The sequence below is a fragment of the Meleagris gallopavo genome, chromosome 5 (assembly GCF_000146605.3).
Source record: "Meleagris gallopavo isolate NT-WF06-2002-E0010 breed Aviagen turkey brand Nicholas breeding stock chromosome 5, Turkey_5.1, whole genome shotgun sequence".
In the NCBI taxonomy this organism is placed as follows: domain Eukaryota; kingdom Metazoa; phylum Chordata; class Aves; order Galliformes; family Phasianidae; genus Meleagris; species Meleagris gallopavo.
This window is the reverse complement of record NC_015015.2, coordinates 4747950-4773810: the sequence shown is the minus strand read 5'-3', so window position 1 is coordinate 4773810 and position 25861 is coordinate 4747950. Positions and strand designations below refer to the sequence as shown.

Genomic DNA, 25861 nt, shown 5'->3' with positions numbered 1-25861 from the left:
TGTGGCTGCTCACATCTCAGAGGTCAAGGCCAGATCCAGAAGGCATCTGAGAGAGTCTGCAGAGGGAAAGCTTTCTCTGGATAGTATATCAAGGCTTTAAGTCTGTATGGTACCTGCAGAATTTATAACTCCAAGTTCTAATTGCTTTGAAAGCGAGACTCCAAATGCAAAACTGCCTTAAAAGTATAGCAATGCGTGCCATAAATAAATGCTTTCAAAGCATTAATTCAGTAATGCTTGAACAAAGGACACAGTCAGCTCAAGCATTCCTCCAAAATCTCACGTCCCACAAACACAGTTTTTGTCACCCAAGACTTCTAGACTCCAGCTGCAGCAGGGCACAAGGCAGCACTGAAACAGTTCTGGGCACACACAACAACAAATCCCCAGTTGGAGTTAAAACTTCTTTCAAATAAAGCTCTAGCACATTAAAATGCTCTTTGTAACTTTTCTGCAGTGCTGAGTGTGGTCTACCCAGACACCCCTCACTGCAGCACAGGAACTCTATTGCCAAGACATCTAAGTTCAATACCAGGGTGCTACACACCACCAGCTGTAGTTTCACAGCATTTGTTACTCTCTGCAGTAGGATGTCTAGCTAAATTCCACTCGTGTTTTCAACTGCCTAGAAGGAAATATGAATTATGCTTATCTCTTTACAAAACAGCTGCTTCTGCTGCTCCAAACAGCCCAGGAAAAGGCTGTGGGTACAATAAAAGGCCCATCCCAAGGCTTATGGGTTTTGTGTAGAAATCAGAGTTGGTTCAGAAAGTCACATACAAGCATCTAAGAAACAAACTGCAAATCCAAAGGCAGGTGCATCACAGAGCCAGTTTTATTCAGGTTTGGTTTGTTGTGCTGGCAGGAGCCACCTGACAGGAGTACAGTCCATGCCTGAAGCAAGCTCCCATGCTGAAGTATAAAACAAATACAAAAAGAACTCCGGAGCTTCCCACCTGGAACCAAAGGAGAGAGGAAGGAGGTAAGACAGATTTCCCCAGAGCAGCATCCCCACAGCATAGGGACAGATCTTCTACCAAGTGCTGCGAGGTTGGAACCACACCTTGAGCAAAAAAAGAGCACACAGCAAGCACAATTCCTCACTGCTTCACACTAAAATGAACACATTCTGTTTGCAGTTTACAGAAGGGCAGAGAAGTCATCTCTATCTAAACCAGCCAGCAGCCTCATCTTGTCAATGGGCATCTCCAAAAGCAGTCTGGCCCCAACCACTTGACTCCCACCCATTAGATATTTATAAGGATTGATCAGATCCCCTCTCAGCCTTCTTTTGTCCAGGCCGAACAGCCCCAAGGCTCTCAGCCTTTCCTCATGAAGGAAATGCTCCAGGCCCCCATTATCTTTGTCCTTTACTGGACTCTCTCCAGCAGTTTCCTGTCTGCCGAGAACTGGGGAACCCTGCACTGGACACGGTACTCCAGATATGGCAGAGCAGAAAGAGAGAAGAACCTCCCCCACCCTGCTAGCCATGCTCTTTATAACAGACCCCAGGATTCCATTAGTTTTCTTGGTCATGAGGTCACACTGCTGGCTCACAGTCAACCAGTGGTCACCCAGGACACTCAGGTCCTTCTCCACAGAGCTCCACTGCAGCACTTCTGCTCCTAACCTGATACATGTGGTTATTTCTCGTTCTGTACAAGGCCCTGTACCTGTCTGGGTACAGCCCTTTGTGTGCCCCAAATCCACCCCTGAAGAAAGGTGGCTTAGAAACATAATGCAGAAACATAACATAGAGTTACTCTTTGCAGGCAGCTCACACACAACATGCAACACAAAGCTCTCATCCTGCTTACAGCCACTAGGGGTCCGCACATCACTCTGCCTGGGTCTCACACATAGATCCCAACCCACAGCAGCAGGAACAGGACACCAAACCCCATGAAGAGCGATGCCACCAGTGAGATCAGCAGCTCCTTGTAGATGTCTCGCGTGTACTTGGTGGATGTCACCTCATAACTGCCAGCAGAGGGTTAAGGTGACAACAGGGGCATGGCAAGGTGGGTCCTCCCACTCCCAGTGCCCAAGGATACACGAAGAACCATGCGGTGAAGAACATGCCAATGGCAAGCAGCACCACAGTGAGGTGTGGGAAGACAGCCGGGTTCACTGGGCTGGTGTACCTGCTCATTGCTTCTAGCTCCTGTGGGGGCATGGCATGGGGCAGCAGGGCTGTCAGGCCCCATGCTCAGTCCCTGGTCCTAGTTCCCCGGGTTCCCTGCCCCAACTATCATCCCTTTCCTGGCTCCTGCTTTCAGTTCCCGTTCCCCAGTTTCTGGTCCCAGCCCTGTTTCCCGCTCCCCAGCTTCCAGCTCCCATTCCCGGCCCCAGCCCTCAGTTCTCATTCCTGGTCCTTGTCCCCGAGTATTGTACCCCTTCTCTTTCCCAGTCCCAGCCCCCAATTCCCATTCCCTATACCGGTCCTAGCCTACGGTCCCAGGCTCCATACTTCCGTTCCTGCTCCAGGTTCTCATTCCCATCGCTGCTACTGACTCCAATCTCAGCTCCCGGTTCCCATTCCCGGTCTCAGTTTCAGGTCCCGGCCCCAACCCCAGCTCCCAGTTCCCATTGCTGGTTCCCAGCCCCAAGTTCCCAATTCAATGTCAGTCCCAGCTCCCGGTCCCAGCCCCGGGTTCACGCCCCACCATATTGCCCCAGATCCCGGCTCCCGCCGCACTCCGACACGTCCCCTCGGCAACTTCCGCTTCCCGTCACCGACGGAAGCGGAAGTGACGCGTTCCGGATCGGGTGGGCGGGGCCACTGGGAGCCGCTTGGCATTGGCTACCCAGCAGGCAGCGCGGCCTAGCGCGGGAACGGCGCAGGGTCGGAGCAGAGGGGTAATGGCGACCGGGCGCCGCGGCGGGGATGGTGCGGGATAACGGCGGCCGGAGAGAGCTGAGGGGAGAAGTGGCGGCGAAAGAGGGCTGAGGGGAGGCCGGAATGGGGCCGAGGTGGAAGTCGGGGAGGGCAACGGGAGGCTGTAGTGCGTGAGGCCTCCGTTCTTGGGACCCGTCCTCCCGTTTCTCTCAGCCCCCTGTGCTTTGCTCTGTGCCCGCAGGATGGGAATCCACGGCTTGGCCAAGCTGATTGCCGATGTGGCGCCCAGCGCCATCCGGGAGAACGACATCAAGTCGTACTTTGGGCGGAAGGTGGCCATTGATGCCTCCATGAGCATCTACCAGTTCCTCATAGCTGTGCGGCAGGGTGCCGAAGTGCTGCAGAACGAGGAGGGTGAGACCACCAGTCACCTAATGGGCATGTTCTACCGCACCATCCGCATGGTGGAGAATGGCATCAAGCCTGTCTATGTGTTTGATGGCAAACCACCACAGCTCAAGTCCGGGGAGTTGGCCAGGAGGACGGAGCGCCGCTCTGAGGCCGAGAAGCACCTGCAGGAGGCTCAGGAGGCTGGCGAGGAGACCAACATTGAGAAGTTCAGCAAGAGGTTGGTGAAAGTGACACAGCAGCACACCGACGAGTGCAAGAAGCTGTTGATGTTGATGGGCATCCCCTATGTGGAGGCGCCAGGGGAGGCGGAAGCCAGCTGTGCTACACTGGTGAAGGCAGGGAAGGTGTATGCAGCTGCTACGGAGGACATGGATTGCTTGACCTTTGGGAGCCCTGTGCTGATGAGGCACCTCACTGCCAGTGAGACAAAGAAGCTGCCCATCCAAGAGTTCCACCTGAACCGGATCCTGCAGGACCTGGGCCTGACCTGGGAACAGTTTGTGGATCTGTGCATCCTCTTGGGCTGTGACTACTGTGAGAGCATCCGCGGCATCGGGCCGAAGCGGGCGGTTGAGCTCATCAAGCAGCACAAAACCATTGAGGAGATCATCCAGCACATCGACACCAAGAAGTACCCCTTGCCTGAGAACTGGTTGCATAAAGAGGCCCAGAAGCTCTTTCTAGAGCCTGACGTTGTCAACCCTGATGACGTTGAGCTGAAGTGGACAGAGCCCAATGAGGAGGAGCTCGTGCAATTCATGTGTGGGGAGAAGCAGTTCAATGAGGAGCGCATCCGCAATGGGGTCAAGAGGCTGAGTAAGAGCCGCCAGGGCAGCACACAGGGCCGGCTGGATGACTTCTTCAAGGTGACGGGCTCCATCACATCGGCCAAACGCAAGGAGCCTGAAAGCAAGGGGTCAGCGAAGAAGAAAGCCAAGACCAACAGTGCCACAGCCAAGTTCAAAAAGGGGAAATAACTGGACTGGCCAAGCACAAACCTCTGCTGTTAGTTTTCATGCTCAGCTGGGAACTTTAGGCTACTAATAGATAGTCATCTTAATGTTCTGCAGGTTACTGCTGGGAGGGGTGCTGTTTGTGTGTTGCTGTCAAAGTCCTTTCAACATGGCTAGGCTAGTGAGTGAGATTGCAGTCTGCTTCTGCAGCAGCTGTAATGCATAAGGGTGGGGAAGGGGCTGAGACAACTACAGTTGAGGGGAGCTGGCAGAAAGTGGTGTGTGAGGAATGAGGCAGATGCCTTCAGCAGTTCAGCTGCAGCATTCCTTAGTTGAAGACTTTTGACAATGAGGCCACAGAAACTGGATGTCACAACTAGTCAAACATCCCTCTGATTTAAGTAATAAAAAGTTGGACAGCTAGAGAGCAAATCAGGCACAGTTGTTTGAGATTTCTCCCTCACACAGTTCATCCATAAAAAGGCCAGATGCAAACAGCAGGGGCAGAAAATGGGGAGAGGTGAATACAGGGCAAGGTAGAATTGAGAGAGAATGAAATAATGAGGTAAGATGCTTCCTTTAGTGAGAATCTCAAGCATGGGCTGCCTTCCTTTTTTGTAATTTTTCTTTGTTTAAAAAAAAAAAAACAACTGTATTCTGGATTCAAAAGTTCTGGCTTGCTCTTAACGTGTATAAACCAAGGACAAACTGAGCTAAAACTGCAGCACTGAAGCCCCAGTCTTCCTACTAGGCTCCATGTTATGTTTAACAAGAAAAATGGCAATAAAACTGAAGTCAATAAAATTCACCCCTTACTTTCTTGAGGCACCCTTTCACATTGTACACACAGGCACACAAGTCCCAGGCTAAGGAAAAAAAAAAAGATATTACCTTTTTAAATTATTATTTTGTTCTGTACTAAGCATAACCTTTTACTTGTCAGAGTGATCAGCTTTTCTGTTATCATTGTAGTTTTGTTTTAGTTTTTTAAAGAATAAAATGTGTATGCAAATACAACCTTTCTCAAGTTCTCTGGAGCGGTAGCTTAAACCTTGTTGGTGAAGGGTGTGCAGGTAACAAACTCCTGATTTCAAATGGAAACCCATTAGTGTAAATCAGTGACAACAGCCAACAAATGAAGCTTGGCTTCATCAACAGGCTTGAATGTGGGAAATTCACATTTTAATCCTGGTATTAATAGTGGCTTTTGGGTGCTTTGTTGATCTGTATCAGCTGGTTGCTAAGTTATAAAAGAAGCTGGGCTTGTTTCGCAGGGGAATTCCATTAACATTATGAAGATAATCCTGAATTTTAAGCCCTCTGATGTTTTTAATAAATACACTGTAGCCAAGAGCAGCAAGTATTTCTGATTTTAAGATCTTTTTAATAGAAAAATGTAAATACTGATATACCACTGTGGGACGCTGCTCCTGGACAGCTGTGGCTGGTGTGCTTGAAGCTCGATGGCTGTGCTCTCTGTAACATCGCAGATAAAAGCAATGCAGTCTGCTCCTGTCACTTATAATAATTATTATTTTGGAAGAATCTTCACCCAGAAATCCAGGAAATTTCTGCAGAGAAGTTTGGATTTCAAGATGTGTGTGAGGAGTGATGTTGTCAGTGTTGGTGCCTGACAGTGCGCAGTTCATTAGGGAGATTAATCTGAAGCTTCAGTTCTCTGTCTGCTTGCTGCTCAGAGCTCATGTTATACCTTTCAACTGGTAGACCCACTGCTTTGTTGCTCACATACTCAAAACCACAGTGCATGGGGGACTGGATGAAGGTTCCCATGCACATCTGTCTTTGGACACTGCTTCATCTTAAATCATGGGCAGATGCCCAGAAGTGATTATTTTCACCTTGAGAACACACCTGCCCAACCTTGGCATCCCATTAAGCTTTATTTGATGCTTTTTTCTCTAGCTGTGGCTTTGCCAAGATGAATTGCCCCCGCAGTCCACAACAGCACTGAGCAAACTAATGAACCCTTTCCACATGGTTAGACGAGGAGGGGACCGGACCCAGGTTCACGCTTACCAAAACTCTTCAGAGAGTTTCTAACGATCCCCTCTGTGGCACGAAACTTCTGAGCCACCGTTTACTTTGGGGACTTTGCTATTGAGGGTCGAAGCCATAAATAAGCTCTGCAGAGAAAAAGCTTGTTAGTTGGAACATACGTCTTCCATGCAATAGATGTCCCCATTAGCTCATGCTATCCTCACTGGTAGCCGCTTCATATGCAAGTCATGCCATTGTTTTCTTTCTGCACGGTTTTCTCTCCTACCAGCAGGCATGCTGTGCTGACATACGGTGATATGGCTGAAAGCAACAGCACGGTGGTGAGTCAGTTCGTCCTCCTAGGACTGACAGGTGAGCCTGAGCTCCAGACTCCTCTCTTCATAGTGTTCTCAGTGATTTATTTAATCACTTTGCTGGGTAATGTTGGGCTGATCACACTGATCATGATAAGCCCCCCGCTGCACATTCTCCAAGGCTGCTTATTGGTTTCTTGCTGGGTAATAAAACCATTTCCTACTCTGCCTGCTTCACCCAGCATTTCTTTTTCATCGTGTTTGTGACCACAGAGGTGTTCTTGCTGGTCGTGATGGCATATGACCGCTATGTAACTATTTGCAACCCCTTGCTCTACATTATTTTCATGCCCAAGAGTCTCTGCATAAAGCTGATGGCTGGCTCGTACCTGGGGAGCATTCTGAACTCACTAATCCAGATGTGCTGCTTACTGTCATTGCTATTCTGTGGCCCCAATATCATCAACCATTACTTCTGTGACACCAACCCCCTGCTAATGCTCACCTGTTTTGATGGCCACCTCAATGAGCTTCTGCTCGTCACCTTCAATGGGACCATTTCCTTGACTGTGCTCCTGATCATCATCACCTCATATGTATAAATCCTCGTCTCCATCCTGAGCATCGGGTCTGCCAGGGGATGACACAAAGCCTCCTCCACTTGTGCCTCCCACCTGCTGACTGTCACCTTGTTCTATGTGCCTGCTGGCCTCAGCCACATGCAGCCAGGCTCCAAGTACTTACTGGACATGGAGATCACAGCAGCGTTTTACACCTTGCTTGTTCCTATGCTCAACCCTCTGATCTACAGCTTGAGAAATAAGGATGTCAAGAACACACTCAGGAGAGCAAGAGAGAAAATATTCTCTCAAGCTGCTTACTGTGCATTCTGACTCTTCTCTGTTACTCAGCAGTACATCCCCTTTCCTTGGTTGCATTTTTCTTAGAAAAACCCTGGTTTACAAAGGTGCTTATTGTAAGGCATACAATTAATTCACCTTTGCGTTTATGCATGGAATCGTGGCTGTACACGTTCTACCAGAATTCATGGAAGACAAAGGATGTGTCTTGATTAAACATTAAAAAAGCTTTTTGCCAACTTTTCCTCAAGGCATCTTTCACCCCAGGGAACAAGTAGTTAACTCAGGTTGAGTTGAGGTCCAAATCCATCAACAGTTTTAAGAATGTTAATTCCTGTACTTTAAGTCAATATAAGATAAATATTCTCTGAGAAGAAAACCTCAAGTCCTAAAGGCCATCTCATATGCAGTAATAGATGAACACATAGAAACATCAGCGGAACATCCAGAAGTGAATGCTCATTTTGAGTCAGTGGAGGGTGGGCTTCCACCCAGCACAGTTCCCCAGTTTTCAGGGAGGATTTCCAGTAACATTCCACATTATTCCAAAAGGAAATGGTACAAGTAAATGTGAGAAACACCATATCAGAATAAGATCAAATGCAGCCATTTACATAAAGTCTGTGATTTTCAGAGTGGCTACTGGGAAAACGAAGTAACTCCTTATATTGCTGGTCAGATCAATACAAATGTTTTTAATGTTTATAGCTGAAATCGCAGAAAGGGCCCAACATGGGTTTGAGTTGAGTTTAAACAAGCCAACCAACCAACAAAAACTAACAAAACAACAGAAGAGGCAGGTAGAGAAAGCATTCACTATTTGGCTAAAATGAGACAGTAATGCTTATTGGATTCATGGCAAATTAGAAATGGAATCTCACAGTGCTGCCATTTTAATTTTACAGTTGTCCTTTGGCAAATCCTAAGAGAACATGCTGATTGGTCATAAGTCTTGTTCCCCAGGGATCAGAACTGGGGCCTGTCCTGTTTAATATCTTTATTGATGACCTGGACGAGGGGATGGACTGCACCTTCAGTAAGTCTGCAGGTGACACCAAGCTAGGAGAAAGTGTTGATCTGCCTGAGGGTAGGAAGGCCCTACTGAGCGGTCTGGACAAACTGGATCACTAGACTGAGGCCAATTGTATGAATGTCAACAAGACCAAGTGCCAAGGTCTTATTGAAGAGAAGAGGAGGCTCAGGGGAGAACTCATCACTTTCTATAATTCCCTGAAATCAGGTTGTGGTGAGGTGGAGGTTGGCTTCCTCTCCCAAATAACTAGCAATAGGATGAGAGGGAATGGCTTCAGTTTGCTCCAAGGGAGGTTCAGGTTGGATATTAGGAAAAAATTCTTCTCCAAAAAAGTGGTCAGGTGGTGGAATGGGCTGCCCAGGGAGATGGTTTAGTCAATGTCCCTGGAGGTGTTCAAGAAACGTAGATGTGGTACTAAGGAATATGGGTTAGTGGGCAACACTGGCAGTAGGTGGATGGTTGGATTGTATGATTCTGGTGGTCTTTTCCAATCTTGCTGGGTCTATGATTCTGTGACTCTCTTGTGCCTTGTGACTTTGCAGCAGCCAAGTGTTTGAGCACCCTGTGCTCAAATGGCAGCCAGCTTTTGGAAGATCATCTGGTGAATTCTTCTCCAAAGGAAAGCAAAGAAATACAGTCATTGATAAGGTATGAAACCGGGCAGCTCTTCAGCCAAGGATCTACCTGAATGAGACCTGGAGCTGCTTCACCTCTCTTCATTGAGACGGTGCAGCTCATGGACCAGGAGATTCTGTGGGTTCACAGTTTGCTCAAAAGCACCAAGGAGTTAGATTTAACTGTTGGATAATTTGTATACCTTCACATAAGCTAAGAAAAGGGGAAAATAAAAGTAACAAGATTGGCATATAATAAGGCACACATCAGTAGGCAATGTTCATTCAGACTTGACATGGGCCATAGATCATGGTCATATCAAGATGATGGCTTAAACGTTGTTTCTGCTGAATACATCTAACTTTCAGCATGCTATATGTTAAAATGTGTCTTTTCTGATGAGGACAGTGTCAAAGCCTTGGCGGGAAATCTGTATCCTAGGAATTTGGGCAGCATATCTCCCAGGAAAGCCACCCCTAGGTGAAAGGACCAGAAAATATGACTTCTCTCAGTGTAACTTGTTCTCATGTAAAATGGAGCAGTAATAAAACCAAGATTTTATCCTGCTGGGCTTTTCTTTGGAATTGATGCCAGAGCTGGAGATAAGAGGTTAATTCAGACTCTCTCTCAACTCACCCGGAGATAAATCAGCAGCTCCTAAAACGCATGGAATGAAAAGAAAACAACAAAACAAGCATCGATTTTTTTTCTGGATAACATTAATCATTACTTGACAGGGTTATACCAGAAAGCAGAGAAAGCGCACATCTTATCTGGTATCTGACAAATGGATGCACACTTAAAGCCACTGTGATCTTCTAACACTTTGCTCTGGGGAAAACTTCAACTCCACAGCCAGACACCTCATTTCAGATGCCCTGCAGGTGATGTGCATGGCTTTCCATTATTATTAATGGGGATTTAGAGCTGCTGTCAGAGGGGAAGCAGTGGGGTGCAGCACAATGAACTTTTGTGCATCCTCCTGCCAGCAGCTGCTTCATGTCAGGGACCCTGAGTATTGAGCTAAAGCCCAGGGGCATGGACTCCATCTCAGAATGGGCAGATGAAACTCCCCACCAGGAATTACATCTCTTGAAGCCATTGTCCAGAACAGAGAAAATTGAACTGCAAACCATACCCTGCAGCCTCAGGTCATGCCCTCTTCACACTCACAGCTCCACGTTCTGATAAAGCATCTGCCAGCAAACTCACCAATATTCATCCTTTTCCTCCTGGGGAAAGGACCTGCATTTCTGGCAGCTGCTTTTCTGCTCATGATCAGTAAGACCTTGCATCTCCTGGGCAAACCATTGCAAGACCTTCCAGTGAGCCAACCTGACCCACCAAGCAACTCTTCATTAGAGTTTCCTAACATTACAATCCCAAAGTTATAGCTGTGAGATCACAGCTGCAGAGCAGCACCTTGCAGAGCAGCTTATTAAAGGCTGTCCTGCTTCAACAGAGATTAATCTGCTCTCCTTATGGGTGTTATCCACAAAACCTACTCAACTCTCCATCTGCTCCAGAGAATAAAAAGTTGAGAATCTAACCCAAATTTAATTGTAAAAGGGGAATTTCTTCCCAGGGAAGGTCAACAGGATAAACTCAAAGTCCTTACCAAGGAACCATGCAGCCTAACCTATTTAATTCAGCAGCTGAGAGCATTCAAGGACAGCTGCTCACCTGGGATAATTTAGGTAGAAATGTATATAAATTACATAAACCGCAGCAATACTTTTGAATTATTCACCTGCATGAGATAGTAGCTCTGATCTCTCCATGTATTTTCATTTCCTTTATTGTAAAATCTTGAATGTTTACATCAGGATAAAGATGTGCATTTTCAGATAACATTTTCAGATAACAGAAAAAGGAGCATCTCTTTCCAGTGGTGCCTGTTAGACAGTGATGATGCACAGGAAATAGTGATTGTGTTTGGGACAGTGCATCTCACACTGAGTTAGAAATTCCTCATCCAGTCTACGTCTCAGACTTCTCTATCTCAGACAGCTTGGCTAAATGCTGGAGGAACGCAGAAAAGTTTTCTAGGGGTGGGGAAAAATAAATGTGGCCACCATTCCCCTGGTGGGATTTCACAGTACGCAACAGTTTCCAGCTAGAATGGTGAAAGATGGGAGCTGCAATTTCTGCCAGGATTTACTTCTTGTGTAAGAAATAAAGACTTTGCTGTTGTTACTATTATCCTCCATTTTTATTTTATTTTATTTTTTTAAAACTCCTTTTCCCAAATGCCTCTTGCCCAGCTGAATAATCTCTGGATGCAGCCCCTACTGAAAATATTTTTTATTCTCCTTGTATCTAACAAGCCACTGTGGACATAAATTAGAAAGCCAATTAGGGCTTTGTTTTGAGCCTTTGAATGGCAGAAATTGAAAATGGAAATGACGGGTAGGGAAGGATAGGGAGGGGAAGAGCAGGGAAGGGAAGGGAAAGGGTAGGGCTAGGGCAGAGAAAGGAAGGGCAGGGAAGGGAAGGGAAAGGGTAGGGTAAGGGCAGGGAAGGGAAGGGAAGGGAAGGGAAGGGAGAAAGGCTTATGGCCACCCAAGAAGAGCTAACAAATATCAGTTTAACCCTACAAAGTTCCAGTAACCCAGCAGCCTGGTTTCAAATGCTCACTTGGCTTATTCGCCATATTAATTTCCCCCTCACTACATTGAAACTTTGACATGTGCCTGCTCAGAGGTTTGCAGGAGCCATCTCCCAAATACCAACACATCTATCAGCAGCTGCATGCCAAGCAGGGTGGGATATCCAGGCTTCTCTCCAGCCCTTATGGATAATGGAACTATTTTCACTTTTCCAAGAACACATCTGCCCAGGTTAGCCCTAAGGAGGAGAAATGCTGATTCCAACTCATAGAGTCACAGAATCGCCATGGTTGCAAAAGACCTCGAAGGTCTTTGGAGATCCAACTGTCCATGGCATACTGCGAAACTCTGTGAGAACTTGAAAGCTTCTGTGCTGTAATTTGGCATTTCTCTAGTATAAGCATTTGTCTTCTAAACCGAACAACAGCATGTCCCACATTCCTTCATTTACTGAGCAGGGGCTACAGCTTGATATTACAGCTAATTTGAGCTAGGGGTTGAAGAGGGCATTGCTAACAAATGTGTATGTGAATACAAAGGAATATGTTGTTATTATGTAGGTAAACACGTAGTATGTATGTAACTCTATGCATACATATGTTTGTATGGGTGTCATTTGCCCCCAGTAGGACCAGAGACCTCCAAGAAGTTCTTTCTGCTCAAAATGATCCCATCCCTGCTCAAGGCAGGGCTCACATTACAGCCAGGCCAGGTTACTCAAGGCTCATCCAGGCATATTTTGAACATCTCCATGGTCAGAGCCTCCACAGCCCGAGATGAATCCCTGTAACTGGGTGGCCTGACACCTGCCCTATGATGCTCAGAGCATTTGTGGTTTTCAGGGCATTCTTCAGCTCCTGTGTCATCCACTCTGCTCAGACCCTAACTGTAATCCTTTCTACTACTCTGCTCAGCGCACCCTTCACCTCCTGGTTCCTCAGGCTGTAGATGAGCGGGTTCAGCATCGGAATCACCACGGTATAGAAGACAGAGACCACCTTATCCGTGTTGAGGGAATAACTAGAGCTGGGGCGCAAATACATGAATATTGTTGTTCCGTACAACAGGGTGACAGCTGTCAGGTGGGATGCACAGGTGGAGAGGGCTTTTTGCCTGCCTTCAGCTGAATGGATCCTCAGTATGGCACAGGAGATGAAGATGTAGGAGACCAGGATGGTGGCGACAGTGCTGAGTTCAATGATTCCAGCTAGGGAGAAGAGGATCATCTCGTTGATGTAGGTGCTGGCACAGGACAGGGCCAGGAGGGGAGGAACATCACAGAAGAAGTGGTTTATGATGTTGGAACCACAGAAGGGCAGTTTCACAATGAAGGCAATCTGTATAATGGCATTAAGGATGCCCCCAATGTAGGACCCTACCACTAACTGCACACACTGCCTGTGAGTAATAATGGTTGAGTAGAGCAATGGATTACAGATGGCAACGTATCGGTCATAAGCCATGACAGCCAACAGGAAGCACTCAGTGGTCACAAAGACAATGTAGAAGAAAGTTTGGCCTGTACAGCCAGTGAAGGAAACGGTCCTCCTCTCTGATAGGAAGTTCACCAGAGTCCTGGGGGCAATCACAGAGGAGAAGCAGATGTCGACCACCGAGAGGCTGCTGAGGAAGAAGTACATGGAAGTGTGAAGCCTGGGGTCAGCTTGGATGAGGACGATTATCCCCACATTGCCCAAAAGGGTGATGATGTAGATGAGCAGAAACACCACAAAAAGGGCTGCCTTCATCTTGGGATGATCACTAAAGCCCTCAAGAATGAACTCTGCTGCAAAGGATCGATTCTCTTCCGCCATTCAGAGCCTCCTCTCTACCAACGGGGAGAGTACAAAGACATAGGACAGTGGAAATTATGCTTTTTATTATGATTTTTTTTTAAGCTGAAATCAGATAACTTGATGATTCACACCTTATGCAGCTGGCGTACCCAGATCAATCATTTCTAGGGAGCTAGGAGAGGCTGGGTTGTACGTTAACTACAAAAAGTTTGCCAGCTGAGCTGGGCTCCACTTTCTTCTCCAGGCCAAGGGAAGAGGAAGCCCCTTCTAAAGTGAAGGCATCCTAGGTTTCCTAAACACCCCTTCCAGCCTGCAGTGAGGCTCTACTAAAGGCATCTCACTTCTCTAATTGTATAGGTCTTAGGGAAGGTCTGTTTCTTTCTCAGGATCTTATTTTGAAACCTCCAAATTGATGAGATCACGGGATAGAGCAGCAGACAACGGACTGTGTCCTTGACTTCTTGTGATTATGACTCCCTCTGAGTTTGTTTCCCTTCCTTCCCACCTTAAACAGACTAGAAAGCACCCAGAACAGGAAGGCCTGGAATTCAGGAGGAGATTCAGGCTACAACTGTAGTAATTTGGAGTAAAGGTAAAAATACAATAACTTTCCTTCCTTAGTTTTGGACAAGACACTGTGGAAAAATGAGTCTCTGGGAGGGACAAGGGGATGTATCGTAATCCTGAAACTCACTCAAGAAATGAGTTTAACATTACAGCCTTGGAAACCTTGGGAAGATGAAGTCAGAGAGATCATGAGAGCAATTTGTATTTAAAATTGATAATCTGAACTAAGGTAGGCATCAAACATTTCCTTAGTATAACTTAGAGGATATAAAATTAAGTGTTAAACATAAAATTATGACTTGATTGCCTCATGACACTGTGGGCAAATGCATTACTCTTGGTGTGAAGTTCACATGTGTAAAGAGTTTATGTGAATTTAACAAATGATAAATAAATGAACGCTTGTGTCCCAGCTCATCTCTTCCCCATTAACCACTATCACATACTGACGGCATTCATCACACCTTACTTTTGCAGGAAGAGGCTGGGGGATGAAACCTGATTTGCAGATGTAATTGAAGTGTTGGGACTGAGAGCTGTGTGTGTTTATGAATACGAGCCAGCTGTGGTGTAGTGACTGCAGCCAGGTACAACTGAGGTCCACCATGTCCTGGAACACAGGGTGACACCTAGTGCCTTTCCCAGTGTGCTCAGGCAGCAGCATCTGACTGAATTGCTCCTCATTTCCAGGGGAGAACAAGGTATGGCTCGCAGATTTGGCAGAAGGCAGGGAAAAAATGTGGGGAAAAACTGGAGGAAAAAATAGAGCCACTATAAAAATTCACTGCTTTAATTGGCAGTCTATGGAGAAAAGCTTTCACAGAGGAAGCTTTGTGGCACAGCAAAGCATCCTGGTGATGAGAACACTCACAGAACTTCTCCCATCCCATTTTCAGAGGGCAAAGCTCATCTCTCTCCAGCAGCTCCCACTGCTCACCTTGGCAGGGAGGAGACCATGGAGCTGTGCTGAGCCAGGCTCATGTACTTCCAGTTGTCTGAATTTAGGCATCTATCCAAGCTGTTCACCTTAGTGAACAGGAAAAATATAGGTTTCTGTTCCTGATAACATGGAGGTTTAGAATAGAATAATTACAAATTTACAGGAGTAAAGCTGAGGATCAGTCTTACCCCGTCAGGTGAATGCTGGGATCAGAGCAGTCATTGCAGAATCCTTCTCCGTCAGCTGAATGTATACGCACTTTATTTCAGGCTTAGTGTGTGAGTTAATCTCCTCTTGAGTGTGTTCTCCTCTCTTCTTTTCCCAGACTCCTTCAAGGTACCACTAGTGCCGTAATTTCTTTTGAGTTCGAAATACTGATGTGCACCTCAGCAGAAATATTTCACCTTTAACTAACACAGAGCAGTGAACCATTAGCTGCTGTAAGTAGCAGCCTCCCCAAAGGTAGTGTTGCTGCAGTGATTTATACCAAGGGATGGTCTAATGGAGCACACCCTTACCATTCAGCTCACATCTCCCTGTGGATGGAGGCCACTCCTTTGACTGGTTGCAAAGGCGTTTCCATTTGGGGCGTAATAACAGGCTCAGGAAACTTGCACAGTAAATTTGGGACACCACAATTTGACGCCATCCTCCCTGCTCCCAGGTAAAGAATAACTTATCTCCCAAGCTTTCAAGAGCCTTGTGCACATTTCCATTGACATTCTTTGATTGCAGCTACTTGCTGCCTTTACACAGATTTCTGCAAGTCCTTGTAGTCACCAAGGAGTGTTTGACCTTGCCTTGGCCACAGTTTGGCTTCCTAAGAGAAGTGAGCCTTGCTTGCGTACTGCTGGTTCCTTAATAAGAATCAGTGAGTCTTAACAGCCTGAAATGCTAATAGAGATATAGCTATGCACACAGCATGATGCAAAATCTTTTGCTAATTGCTGGTCTACAGCAGTGTTATTGTCACAGATATTGACAACCCACGACAACACTTGGTAGCCTCAAAAGATTGAACAGGTAGAGGTCCTGGAGAGTGCAAGATATTCTTCACCATTCACTCTGAAAATCAAACAGGAGATGGAAAGGGGCATTCAAAGGGCAATTCACTGCAGGCATCTCTTTTAAAGAGTTCCCAGTTCTTAACATGTCCTTTGCTATACAATTTTTTTTCCTTTTAGTAATAGGAGTCCATGCTTTAAAACAGAATGCATGGTGTCATGGTTTCATGATTTTTGGTTATCAGTATTCCACATCATAACATCATGTAATGCACTGGGGGTTTGACTGCTGATGCTCAAGTTCCGGGTGCCTGTCCGGAGGAGAAGAGCTACATTTCCCCAGGGGGCTTTGCGGTCAGCGAGGAGATATAACTCCCGGCAAGGTCACCTGATGCTCTCTTCTTTGCCTGCGCTTCACTTGTGCTTCTCCGTCTGCGCTTCTCCGCCTGCGCTTCTCTGCCTGCGCTTCTTCATCGGCTCAACTGGACTGCACTTCTCATCTCAGCGTTGTGGTGAGGCCGATCCACCTTCCAGACACACACTCTCTCTCTCTCTCCTTATATTCTGCTGATACCATATTTAGTAAATTACTTTGTTTTACCTCAGATTGTTGCCGCTGTTTTCAATTATTTCGGGATCCCCTATTTTCCTTTTCTGGGGGCGCGGATCCGCGGATCCCTCCGCCCTTCTAGTCACGGAACCGGGCCGAACCAGCCCCTAAACCGTTGACACATGGATATGGCCACTATATAACTAGAAGTTCATGTTTGGATCCCTGACTTCCATAGCTGTGATTTCATCTGTCAGCTGAGAAAATTGTTATGCAATCTGATGAGACAACTGCCTCTGTACTTTTCACAGCCAGCAGGGATGAAGGTTGTGGTTCAATAAATGTGAGTGTCCAGGACTATTTCAGACACACCATGATTTTTCCAGGCTGACTGCTCCAACCTGAAGAAGCATTATCTACAATGCAAAGGAGATCATTACAATTAAGTTCATGGCTTTGTCCCATGGAAAGGACCATAAAGACTTGTAAAGCCCATTGCATTCCTAGCTAGAGTAGACGTTCTTGGGCATTTTCTCAGCACATCAGCCTCATACCGAGTGTGTCAGGGAACACCTGCCCTGACTTCTCCAGTTGTTTACAGCTGCTGTGAAAGTTTTTTTCAGCACTGATGTTCATCTGAACTTCATGGGTTCCATGTCAGGTCTGGAATACAACTTATTTGACATCTAATTGACCATGCTAATAAGCAATATCCAAGCAGTTAGAGAGGGGCCGAATATGAGATCAAAATAAAGGTCAAAAAGCAAGCTTTCCCTTTGACATCATTCTGGACTTCACCACATGCATTGTTTCCTTCTATCTTCAGTTCTCACAGATTAAGGAAAGGAAAGCCTATATTCATTAACATTTACTTTGACAATATTCCTACTCCACACTAAAGATTTCTTCTGTACAAGTGTGTTTGTCCCAGTGTACCTCATAGCACTTGGCAAGGATGTTTTCATACAGTGGCAAGTTTTGCTGCTGTCACTTACTGCTATTTTCCTTTGACATTGCCCCTAACCTGATCTCTCTATAATTCACAGTCATTGACTGAAAAAAAACCAAACATTTTTCCACTATCCAGCTTGCTGTATAAATCAGAACTTCAGAGAAGCAAATTTATTCTTAATCTTTATTCTTTATTTTCTTTTCTTTCTTGATTCCACAGGGTGTTGGATGTCCACACATGAATGTCCCTCCCAGAGGCTATTTCTTGTCTTCACCATTTATTACTTTCCAGCTTAGACAGTTGGGATAAGCTGCCAACAGCCTCATTGGGCATACCACCGCAGGTCAATCTCTATTGCTTTTTCTATGCTTCCCTTAGTGATTTCAAGAGAGACAGAGATGAGGAGCTATTAATTCCTTAACTCTTGAGATGGGCTGTCTTCTGGGAGCAGGAGCGTACCAAGATCAGCAAATGATGTTATTGAGAAACATCCTCTCTCAAAGGCAGCATCTCAACACCTCGTAATTATGGAAAGACCCCAGCTGTAAAGATTCACCAAAGTTCTCCGAATCAGCAATAGGGAACCAGCACTGATGTATGTGTAAAGCTGTGTATTTGTGTGCAGTTTATGTGATAAATCATTATAGGTATCTACCTAATTGGAACATCTACATGGCAAATGAATCTAACATGGGCTATGAAGACTGACATCTTTGTTAATTTGGGAAAGCAGGGCTTCTACTTTCCTCTTTACACCTTTCTGTCTGTATTATTACTTAAGTTTATGTATTAACACTACATCAGTTTGAACTTGCCTAGGCATGACTATCTGTCATGATATTTAGAGTACTTACACTGCAATTTTACATGGTAATTACCATACTGAAGCTTTGGAAAATATGCCTGTGATGGCAAAGAAGAAAACAATTCAGCCTTGAAAGTCATAGGAACATTCAACCAAATTCAGAAAAAAGACACTGTCAACATCCTGAAGACAATATTTATAACATCAAATTAGTAATTGGAGGACATACTATGGGACAAAGTTCTTCAAAGGAGGAATGCATTCCTAGGCTGAGCACCATGGCAAAACAAAATCCTTCCTGCATTTAGGCAACAGGCTTCCTTGCTCATGTCATTTTACATCTTTTTTACAGGCTCCTTCAGCTGTATGAAAGTGGGTTTTCTTTACAGTAAGAGGAAGCAGTGACTTACACAAATTATTTTTCTTTCAGTTTGGCAATGATAATAAGATGAATCTATTTATGCAAGTATTAAACAAGGTAGTGTCTTCTTTTAAAGAAAAACAACATTTCCAGTTGTCAGCAGAATAGGACTGTAAGTCAGTAACAAAACAGCCTTTGGAATCAGTACATTTTAAAATTTATTCAGTTTTGGAGAAAGTGTCTTATCTTAATAGTAGTATATTTAAGATGCTTTGTTGTACCAGAGCTCTTAAAGATGCGCATTATGAATCTACCAACATGAATCTGCCCACTATTAGTAATATATAATAAATTGATAAATACAATTTTAAGACCAGAATAATAATTAAAAGCCAAAGGAGAATGTCTGAATAGCATTATAGTCAGTAATCTGTGACTTTTCCTTGCTTTAGGTCTATTTGCACATCTATGAGGCTGCTCTGAACCATCCTATAAAACAAATCACATGATCAGCTGAACACTATCAAGTAAAAGCTCTAGAAGTACACGATGACTTGAGGCTTCCTCTTTAAAGCTGAATCATATTTTCCATTTTGAGATTTGCTAACTTAGAACCTTCCTGGAATCCTTTGCAGTATATATCATACCATCTACAGACATCTGTTCCATCATGTGAGAGTTGTTCCTTTCCAACTCATCTGTGATCTGTGGGAATTCACAATTTCTTTCCAAATGAGAGTTAATAAAGACCTGATTGTTTGCTTAAAAATGCAAGTGCTAGGAAAATAAAATCCAGAATTTTAAGTATCGAACCACAAAAATAAGAACTGACGTTTGTATTTGTTCAACTCTCCTTGTTCATTTTTGAACACCTCAAAAGAAAAAAATATATATAAATATATATACACAGCTAGGGTTTAGAAAATATAACAGAATATGGAGGGGAAAAAAAACAACAAACCAATAGTTGAGTAGATGATCGATTGCTTTGAAATATGGTCCAAAATTCATTTTTAAAAAAAAATCATTTTTATGTTATTCTTCCTTTTGCTAGAAAAGGTAACACCTGATCATGGGACAAAATCACACACGGACCAAATTCATCCTCTTGCGACAAATGTTCTGAAACCTGTGTGTTCTGACACCTGAAGCAGTGAGATGGTCATCTTTGTCTTTGTAATCAAACACACGTTGGGCACAGCCATGGTTATCTTGCTCTCCTGCATCTCTGTCCTCTGCACCATGCTGAGGATGCACTCCTCATGGAGTAGATCCAAAGCCTTCCACACCTGTGCCTCCTATTTGAGGGCTCTTTCCTTGTTCTATGAGATGATTTTCTTCATGTACCTATGTACAGAAGACTGGAAAATGTAGCCTCTGTCTTCTACACTATGGTCACCCCCATAATCAACCCACTCATCTATAGCTTGATGTCTTCTGAGAGTTGTAGTTCATTCTTTTCTGAGACCACAGTGAGACTGTTAGAAACCTGGAGGCTCCTTCCCAGGAGGAGATGCCTTAGAACTGAGTTGAAATTGGTACATTTTGGAGTCTGCAAAACCAACTTAGGGAAGGAAATGTTCATGATATTAAAGTTTATAGTCCACAATTTCATCCTCCGGGGATGAGAGCCTGGGCATGCAGCTCCCTCTCTTTGAGGTGTTTCTGCTGATATATATGCTAATGCTCCTGGGAAGATTGGCTCGGGTTGGGACCAACCAGAGCTTGCACATCCCCTGTACTTCTTCCTCAGCAACTTTTCCCTTGTGGACTTTAGTTAGTCCACAGCCATCACACCCCGACATGCTGGGCCCTTGGCCTCAGGGAAAAAAGACATTTCTTCTGACTGAGCAGCATAACTTTAGAGCTTAACGTTCTTTGGGATTGCTGAGTGCTGCCTTATGTCTATTGTGGCATATGACCACTACATTGCTATCTGTAGCCCACTGTACAGTGTGATCCTGCTGCCAAAGGAGGCCTGTGTCCAGCTGATCTCAATGGCCTATGTCCTCTTTACATAGTGTTATACACCAGTTGCACATTTTGGAGATCTTTTGGGAAGTCCAACATAACTAACCATTTCTTCTGTGATCTCAGCCTCTTGATAAAGCTTTCAGACTCTCATAAACTCATCAGGGGAAGGGTTATCTTTGCTTTTGTTAGCATAAACAGGATTAGCACTAGTGGAATCATGGTGGTCTCATGCCTGTATGTCCTCTCCCAGTATTCTGAGGATACACTCCACAGAGAGCAGGTTCAGAGCCTTCAACCCATATGCCTCCCACTGCCAGTCTTCTCCTTGTTCTACACAACAGGCTTCTTCATGCATCTGCTGCCCAGCTCCAGCCACAAGAGCCTGAACAAGGTGGTCCCTGTGTTTTACACAGGGATGGTGTGTGATCCCTCTGCTGAACCCCCTCATCTACTGCCTGAGGATCACAGAAGGAGGCGCAGGAGGCTTTTCAGGAGATGTGCAAAGAGATTTCCCCATCTTTGTCTTCATTCTGATGGGGAGGAAGGGTCTGAAACTTCAATGAACAAGTTGCACAGAGAAAGAGCTTATAATAAAGTTTAAATTTGATTTTACCTTTCCAAAAGGCTATTGTTTTCTTTCCCAATCTCACAGTAATGCAGTGGTGGGAGGAAAGAAGACTGTGGGTTACACAGTGATGCATTCTTTTCTTTCTGTATTTGTAAGGTATAACAGGGTGGTAAGGCTTTGAGGCTTTAAGATTTGAAATACTGCACTTTAATTCTAAACAGACTAATCCAGTTGAGAACTGCAGGAACTCAGGAAACAGTGAAACCCACCGTAGTCACCTCTAGATGTGACTGTGCTTAGGTCTGCATCTCAAAATGAAAGGAAATTTTGAAACGCGTGCAACTTTGAATTTGGCAACACATTACATTAGATAGATGTAAAACAAATATGCACCCTCAGTGTCTTTACATATGTGAGATTTGGGTGTCTGTGACAATGAATATTTATTTTGAATAAGGACTTTGTGATTCCAGTAGTTTCTGAGAATCAGTCAAGGTAGATTTTGTCAAGCAGCAATGAAACACAGACTCAGCACACTAATTGTGCCCCTTCCCTCCCATTTGTTTGCTTGCATAAAGCAGTGGCACAACATTCCAATGAGTTCTACAGAACTCCTAATGGGGGAATGAGTCATCTCAGTATTTGTGGCAAAGAAAAACTATTCATTACCCCTATAGGGTAGGGAATGAAGGTCCTGACAATAAAGGAGATCATAAAGTAATGTTAGGAAAGAAATTTTCTCCAAAAGAGTGCTCACAGGCTGCTCAGGAAAGTGGTGGAGTCAGTGATCCTGCAGTGTTCAAGAAACATGGAAATGTGACACTGAGGGACATGATTAGCTGGCATGGTGGTGTGGACTGATGATTGGGCTAGATGACCTTAGAAGTCTTTTCCAACCTTTACGGATTCTATGATTTAAGCTATAAGTTGAGGGATGCTGTTGAACAGGGCTGTGGGGAAGCATAGGACTAATGTCTATCTGAAAAAGCTAGGAGGAAATAAAAAAGCTAAATGCAATAAAATATGGAAAGTAAATTAGGCTGTCCACAATCTCTGCTGACAAGTACAAGCTTGAGTAGAAGTAGAGCAAGACTCCCCAGAAGATTTCAGGTTATAGGCCATTCTCAGTCGCTCTGGTCAAAATCTTGATCTTTCCAGGCCAACCAGAGCAGGGGGTACCCAGGACCATGTCCTGGTGGCCTTTGCAGATCTCCATGGAACAGACCCCACAACCTCTCTGGGCAACCAATTCTATGCAAATGTTTCCAAGCCAAATATTGGAAGTCAAAAGAATAAGATGAGGAAAGAAAAAGTCTTGGCAACATGTGAGTTCATGGAGACCTCTGTCATCATACAAGTTGGGTTAGATACCATGCCAGAGCCACTTCCACCTGGCAAAGTCCTTCATGGAATTCTTCATGTTCCTGTTCCTGAAGCTGTAGATCAATGGATATAGCTCAGGCACTACAATGGAGTAAAACATGGCAAAGAACTTGTCATTGCTCAGAATGTTGCTATACCTTGTAAAAAAGTTCAGAGCAAGGATAGAATCATAGAATCAGAGTTAGAAGGAACTTTTAAAGGTCAGCTAGTCCAACTCCCCTGCAATGAATGGGACAGCTTGATCAGGTTGCCCAGAGCCTGACCGAGCCTATCCTTGGACCTGTCTCCATGGACAGGACATCCATCACATCTCTGGGAAATCTGTTCCTGTGCCTCACCACTCTCACCATAAAAGACTTTTTCCTTATAGCTAACTAATTCTACCCTCTTTAAGCTTGAAACCATTCCCCCTTGTTCTCTCATAACAGACCCTGCTAAAGAGTAGGTCCTCTTCTTTCTTGTATCTTCCCTTTATATTTGAAAGGCCACTATCAGATCACCTCGGAGCTTTCTCTTCTCCAGCTTGAACAGTCTCTTGGTGCAAACTACTGCTATGCAGATGATCTGCATGAAGTCTTTGCAAAAATGCCTTGATCCAAGCTTACACTTTGCTTTGTCGAACCTCATGAGGTTCACAAGGCCCAGCTTTAGATTTATCAAAATCTTGCTGGATGACATCCCTTCCTTCTGCAGTATCAACTGCAACACTCAGCTTTGTGTCAGCCACAACCTTGCTGGGAGTGCACTCGATGTCATAATCTATGTAACTGATCAAGATGTGAAAGATTACCAGACCCAAGAAAGACCCCTGGGGGACACTGCTCATTACCAGGCTCCACCTGGACATGGAGCCATTTACTGCTACCCACTGGCTGCATCCTTTCAAGCAATTCATTATCCACTGAATAGTTCACCCTTTAAATCCATATCTCTCCAATTTAGAGATAAAGATGTGGTGGGGAGACTACGTCAAAGGCCTTGACCTCCCAGCTTCCAGGCTGTGCTGATTGTTTGACCTATGCTTTTCTGATCAGAACCAACTCCAGTTTTTCAACATATTGAAGAGGGTTTGGAAATAAGAACTTTTCCTGGAGGAAAGGGAAGATGCTGGAGCATCGAGGGGTCTGTCCTAGAGAAGGTGGGATGCAGCCAATGGTGGGAGAGACTCACAACAGAGTTGTCCTGGTCGTTTTCAGGGTTACAGGGCAAAGCTGAAGTGACTAGCTGCAGGTTGGAATCAAAGAAGAAAAGCATCTCTTTATTCCCTCATCTCTTATTGACAAATTCCAGCCAACGTAAAGGGATATGACTACTCTTTAGAAAGGATTGTTTTTGTCTTCTGGTAGACAGAAGCAGACCACCATCAGGGAAGCCTGAGCACTGCCATGTGGAATGCTTAAGAGAAGTTCAGTCGGAAGTTGTCATTATTTGATAACAAGAGCTCATTGTCACCTAACTCATATGTTACATCTCATGCACGCTTGTTAGTTCTGTTGGGGTATCTCTTTGTCATGTTTCTCTGAGTGTACCTCTGAGAGGTCAGCATGGAGGACAGCCCAATGCAGAACTCTGGAACCCACTTAGCAGCACTGCTCCAAGTGGGGATTTAATTATTAAAAGAGGAGGACGTCCATCACAAAGGAAGTGTGGGCTTTGGGGACTTTGGGATTACCCTCCTTGAATGACAACCCAGAGAAGCCAAGTAAGATGCAATGCTGGGAGATGAGCACAGGCAGGCACTCAGAGATGGGGCAGAATGCAATACTCACCAGTTTCAGAGATTTGGATCTTTCACATAACTAAACTGAGAACAGCCAGAGAAAGACGACTCCAGGAAAAGAATTTTAGCACCCTTTACTCCATATAGAATGTATTGGCCATGGGGTGTGATTAGACACTCTATATTTTTCAATAAACGTGAGTCATATGAGAGGCGTTCTGGTGTCTGTGTGCTTTGCACGGTGTTAATGTCCCTGCTGAACCCCTTCAACTGCAGCCTGAGGAACTGGGAAGTGAAGGATGAGGGGATGAACTGAGGAGGCTGGGAAATAGACAACATACTTCTTAAAAGAGGAAAATGGGTGATTGCACATCCCCAAAGATATGTCTACAAGAAGAGCACCTATCTTTTCTGTTAATGTTTGTACTTGTTGCTTTTCACAGCCTCTACAGGAGGATACAACAAAGGAGCATAAGCTCTTCAGATCCTGAAATGCTTCATATGTTAGAGGTGTATTGATTTGCTCTTATTTGGACAACAAGTTTTCAATTTCAAGAAGTAGGTGAGCCCAATCCCGCACACATTCTCCAATCCCATATTCCAAAATGGGGAGAATACACAGTTATGAATCCCAGCCAAGTGTGGAGGGTGCGTGCAGTGTGCTTCAGTTTGCCTCACAGTCTACAAAATACACAGGAACATCTGTGCTAAGGCAATGAACACCAATAAATTTGAGGCCTGAAGTATCCTTGAAAAGGTCCAAAGGTGAGAAGAAGTATGAGGAGCACTCCCAGCTCCCTCCCTCCGAGAGTGGTTCTGCAACTCCACTGCCATGCCCAGCAGAGTTTGGAGAGCAAGGTTGCAGTGACAGCTTGGCCTATGCTTTTCTGATCAGAACCAACTCCAGTTTTTCAACATATTGAAGAGGGTTTGGAAATAAGTACTTTGTTCAGGTGTTTTATTTTGTTCCATGGATCAAAAAGAGACAGGAACAAGTTGTCTGATTAGTGGAATCCAACCAAAGCGTGTTAGCTTGACTGACAGAAAGCTCTTCCAGCAGGCCTGGGCTCCAGGCTCTTGTCATCCAGCTGGTTAAGGCTATTTCCATCACAAGTGATGACGCTCCCCTTCTCAGGGCAGAAAGTGTTCTTTGGAGACCAACCACCCTTCAAGGAGTCATTGGCTTAACAAGCCCTTCTGGGGCTTACCAAGAAAGTGTCCTCATCCTGAGAGCTTCTCAGCAGGCTTGGAGTCAACTGAACTGATCTTTCCTAACAAGCCCTGAGAGACTCATTAGTGGGGACTAACAAGAAACTTTCTTCCTTGTTAGCAGCAAGGAGCTCCTCTACAGCCTCTTTCTTAGTCAGAGTTGGTCCAAAGACAAAGAGGGTCACTGTATTGCTACGTGAAATGCTCAGGGCAATCACTTGGGCATGGCTGACAGGAGTTGGATGCTATTTCAGGTTCTCCTGATTAAAGCACTGACACCCCACCCCTCTGGTTGGATCTCAAACTCCAGGTCAAGGTGTTTTGCTCCCACTCTGCTCTTGGGTCTGCTTGGGTCACTTCTTTGTTTTCCCACTCAACGTTTCATCCTATTCAAGACACT

The 25861-nt window shown here is 45.0% G+C and overlaps 3 protein-coding genes and 1 pseudogene across 3 annotated transcripts; 2 read left to right on the top strand and 2 right to left on the bottom strand.

Annotated features, from left to right (window-relative positions):
* Positions 1 to 812: 812 nt before the first annotated feature.
* TMEM258 (transmembrane protein 258) lies at positions 813 to 2753 on the bottom strand. The gene is made up of 4 exons (XM_003206152.4): positions 2667 to 2753; positions 2055 to 2164; positions 1818 to 1980; positions 813 to 956 (listed from the first exon to the last, which is right to left on the bottom strand). Exons 1-3 carry the CDS (start codon positions 2667 to 2669, stop codon positions 1854 to 1856), a joined length of 240 nt encoding a protein of 79 aa, XP_003206200.1. The 5' UTR covers positions 2670 to 2753; the 3' UTR covers positions 813 to 956; positions 1818 to 1853.
* Positions 2754 to 2770: 17 nt separating this feature from the next.
* Positions 2771 to 5220, top strand: FEN1 (flap structure-specific endonuclease 1). Its single transcript, XM_003206151.4, has 2 exons — positions 2771 to 2859; positions 3081 to 5220. The coding sequence occupies exon 2, from the start codon at positions 3082 to 3084 to the stop codon at positions 4225 to 4227; it is 1146 nt and encodes a 381-aa protein (XP_003206199.1). The 5' UTR covers positions 2771 to 2859; position 3081; the 3' UTR covers positions 4228 to 5220.
* Positions 5221 to 5319: 99 nt separating this feature from the next.
* LOC100550029 lies at positions 5320 to 7575 on the top strand (annotated as a pseudogene).
* Positions 7576 to 12507: 4932 nt separating this feature from the next.
* LOC100549877 (olfactory receptor 1019-like) lies at positions 12508 to 13620 on the bottom strand. Its single transcript, XM_010710788.2, has one exon. The coding sequence runs from the start codon at positions 13444 to 13446 to the stop codon at positions 12508 to 12510; it is 939 nt and encodes a 312-aa protein (XP_010709090.1). The 5' UTR covers positions 13447 to 13620.
* Between the last annotated feature and the right edge of the window lie 12241 nt (positions 13621 to 25861).

Coding starts and splice junctions, on each gene's coding strand:
- TMEM258 (XM_003206152.4), bottom strand. Junction 1,981..2,054: donor TTCACCGCATGGTTCTTCGT/GTATCCTTGGGC, acceptor CTCTGCTGGCAG/TTATGAGGTGACATCCACCA.
- FEN1 (XM_003206151.4), top strand. CDS start 3,082: ATGGGAATCCACGGCTTGGCCAAGCTGATTGCCGATGTGGCGCCCAGC.
- LOC100549877 (XM_010710788.2), bottom strand. CDS start 13,446: ATGGCGGAAGAGAATCGATCCTTTGCAGCAGAGTTCATTCTTGAGGGC.